Below are 3,031 nucleotides of genomic sequence, written 5' to 3'. Positions count from 1 at the left end.
TGCTGGGTACCCAGTGTCAGACTCAAGGGTTCCTTTAAGGGTCAACTGGGTACCAAAGAGCATTCTTACCCCTCTTCACTGAATTTGAACAATGAAATTGGAGACCTGGCTCTTTCTCTTCTGAACTTCCAGCTACCAGACTCAGGTCCCAAAGCCTTTGATTAGCCCTGTTTATGTTTGGGATTAGATTCGAAGCTCCTAGCCAGGAGACAGACTCTGCTTTTTCAAGCTGAGAGAGTCTAAGATTAACAGGTATGCATAGCTAGAACATTCAGCTCCTTCAAAGAAGGAGCCCTAGGTTTGATTTTGTTTAATTGCTAGAAAGACTCAAAAACATCATTGTCAAAAAAGTCCTTAACATAAAATACTTTTGTTTGATTTGTTTCTAGGGCTAAGGAAACTGAAATTAGCCAGCAAAGAAGTCCAGGATTCTCCCAATCCAGTAAGAACATCAGGCGTCCACCCAAGAGGTCACATGAAGGATGTTAAACAGCAAACAAAGGAGCACTTCTTGATGTGGATGTTGGGAAATTATATTAGAAATTGAATGTCATTTAATGTGACAGGCTTCAGTGGGACTGACAAGCCAGAGGAATGGACACTAGATTCCTAGATTTACTTCTGTCCATAGGATATTCACCTGACAAACTCTCCTCTGTGGTGGGTATCTCTCTGTGGAGGAGACACAGGGAGGGATACACAAGGGGCCAGCCAAACTCTGGAAGGGCTTATACTGGAATTGGAAAATGGAAATCATCAGCAAACTCTAGGATGCCAAGGTAACTTTACTAGCACTCTTGTGGGACCTGGGTTCAATTCCTAACTCTATAATTTATTACCTGTAGACATTGGGCAACTCACATCTGGACCTGAGTTTCCTCATTTTTAAAATTAGAGAATTGCAATAGATGACCTTGAAGGTCCCTTGCAACTCTAGTCCTTTGATTTTGTGACTTGGGTTGTAAATTATAAATACCTATACAAGAATTTGTTGCCAATTGTTATTGGAATATAGACATCCATGTAAGGGTGAAGAAATTGCAACAGAAGCTCCGGATCAGCTTGGTGAGTAATTTACAAAGGACTTATGGATGAGTAACCCTTGCAAGGGGAAGGAACTGAGAACACACTGAAACACACAGTAGATTCCCCCCTAGGAGACATAATGCCCTTGAATGACACAACTATGGACAGAGGAGGGCTGGTAGTGGAAAGGGACTTCTCCTTCCGCATCCTTACTGCCTGCTTCCTCTCACTGTTGATCTTGTCTACACTTTTGGGAAACACATTGGTGTGTGCAGCTGTCATCAGGTTCCGCCACCTAAGGTCCAAGGTGACCAATTTCTTTGTCATCTCCTTGGCTGTTTCTGACCTCTTAGTAGCTGTTTTGGTCATGCCCTGGAAAGCTGTTTCAGAGATTGTGGGTTTCTGGCCCTTTGGCTCCTTTTGCAATATCTGGGTGACATTTGATATTATGTGTTCCACAGCCTCCATTCTAAACCTCTGTGTCATCAGTGTTGATAGATACTGGGCTATCTCCAGTCCCTTTCGCTATGAGAGAAAGATGACCCCCAAGGCAGCCTGCATTTTGATCAGTGTTGCTTGGACTTTGTCTGTGTTGATTTCCTTCCTTCCAGTGCAGCTGAATTGGCACAAGTCCCTGAGTTCACCAGACGGGAATGTCAGTTCCCAAGGTGAGACAATGGACAACTGTGACGCTCGCCTGAACAGGACATATGCCATCTCTTCTTCTCTCATTAGCTTTTACATTCCAGTGGCCATCATGATAGTCACATACACAAGGATCTATAGGATTGCACAGAAGCAAATACGACGAATCTCAGCTTTGGAGAGAGCAGCCGTGCATGCCAAGAACTGCCAGAACACCACAGGGAATGGCACTAATGTGGAGTGTTCCCAGTCGGAAAGTTCCTTCAAGATGTCCTTTAAGAGAGAAACCAAAGTTTTAAAGACTCTGTCAGTGATCATGGGAGTATTTGTGTGCTGCTGGCTACCTTTTTTCTTATTCAACTGCATGGTCCCCTTCTGTGAGTCTGATTTGCCTTCTGGGGAAACAAAGCCCTTCTGTATTGATTCTATTACCTTTGATGTTTTTGTGTGGTTTGGATGGGCAAATTCCTCCCTGAACCCCATCATTTATGCCTTCAATGCTGACTTCCGCAAAGCATTTTCCACTCTCTTAGGATGCTACAGGCTCTGCCCTACTGCTAATAATGCGATAGAGACAGTTAGCATCAACAATAATGGGGCTGTGTTTTCAAGCCATCATGAGCCCAGAGGGTCTATTTCCAAGGAGTGTAACCTGGTATACCTGATTCCGCAAGCTGTTACCTCCCCACGAGACTCAAAGAAGGAAGAAGGTGGAGGATCAAAACCATTGGAGAAAAGCTCTCCAGCTTTATCTGTCATTTTGGATTATGAAGTCGATGTATCTTTGGAAAAGATCAGCCCCATTACACAGAATGGACAACACAAAACCTGAACCGTAAGATGAATCCTGCAAAATATGCTAATCAAAAACAAAAACCTTACAAGACTCCCTTTTGTTTATTGTTGTTGAGAAACTAAACTATGGTGAGGTTTCATGCTCACAAAAGAGCTGACTTCTGCTTCTACTCAGCGTAGAACTTTCTTTTAAAACCCAGCCCAGTATATTTTTGATTTGTAGGTATTTGTTCATGCTGAGTGAAACAGAGACCCAAGTAAAAGATAAAAGACAAGGAACACCTCATCAGTTCTATAATTATTTATAGAAACTACTTTCTATCTTAGTGACTGAAAATGGGACAAGAAATCAAGAATTAACGGTGACACTTAAAAAAAATTACCACTCCCAGAAAGAAACAAGAGCGTTGAGTTTGCCATGTATAAATAGGTGCTAACATGTTTCAAATCAAGTTTTCAGATTGTAAAGTTAGGTAAATGCCTTCGTAAATTATTTCTGGAAAAAAAATGAGCCTTATAGTAAGAATGAGTATTTTTAGGTTTGGGAGATGCTTTGTCAATACTG

The 3,031-nt window shown here is 42.0% G+C and overlaps 1 protein-coding gene across 1 annotated transcript; it reads left to right on the top strand.

Annotated features, from left to right (window-relative positions):
• Window positions 1-1,165: 1,165 nt before the first annotated feature.
• DRD1 (dopamine receptor D1) lies at window positions 1,166-2,514 on the top strand. Its single transcript, XM_036752210.1, has one exon. It carries the CDS (start codon window positions 1,166-1,168, stop codon window positions 2,501-2,503), a length of 1,338 nt encoding a protein of 445 aa, XP_036608105.1. The 3' UTR covers window positions 2,504-2,514.
• Window positions 2,515-3,031: the final 517 nt, after the last annotated feature.

Source organism: Trichosurus vulpecula, chromosome 3 (assembly GCF_011100635.1).
Source record: "Trichosurus vulpecula isolate mTriVul1 chromosome 3, mTriVul1.pri, whole genome shotgun sequence".
NCBI lineage: Eukaryota > Metazoa > Chordata > Mammalia > Diprotodontia > Phalangeridae > Trichosurus > Trichosurus vulpecula.
This window is presented reverse-complemented; position numbering and strand designations above follow the sequence as displayed.

Bases quoted from the DNA above. Each gene is read 5' to 3' on its own strand.
- DRD1 (XM_036752210.1), top strand. From the start codon at position 1,166: ATGCCCTTGAATGACACAACTATGGACAGAGGAGGGCTGGTAGTGGAA.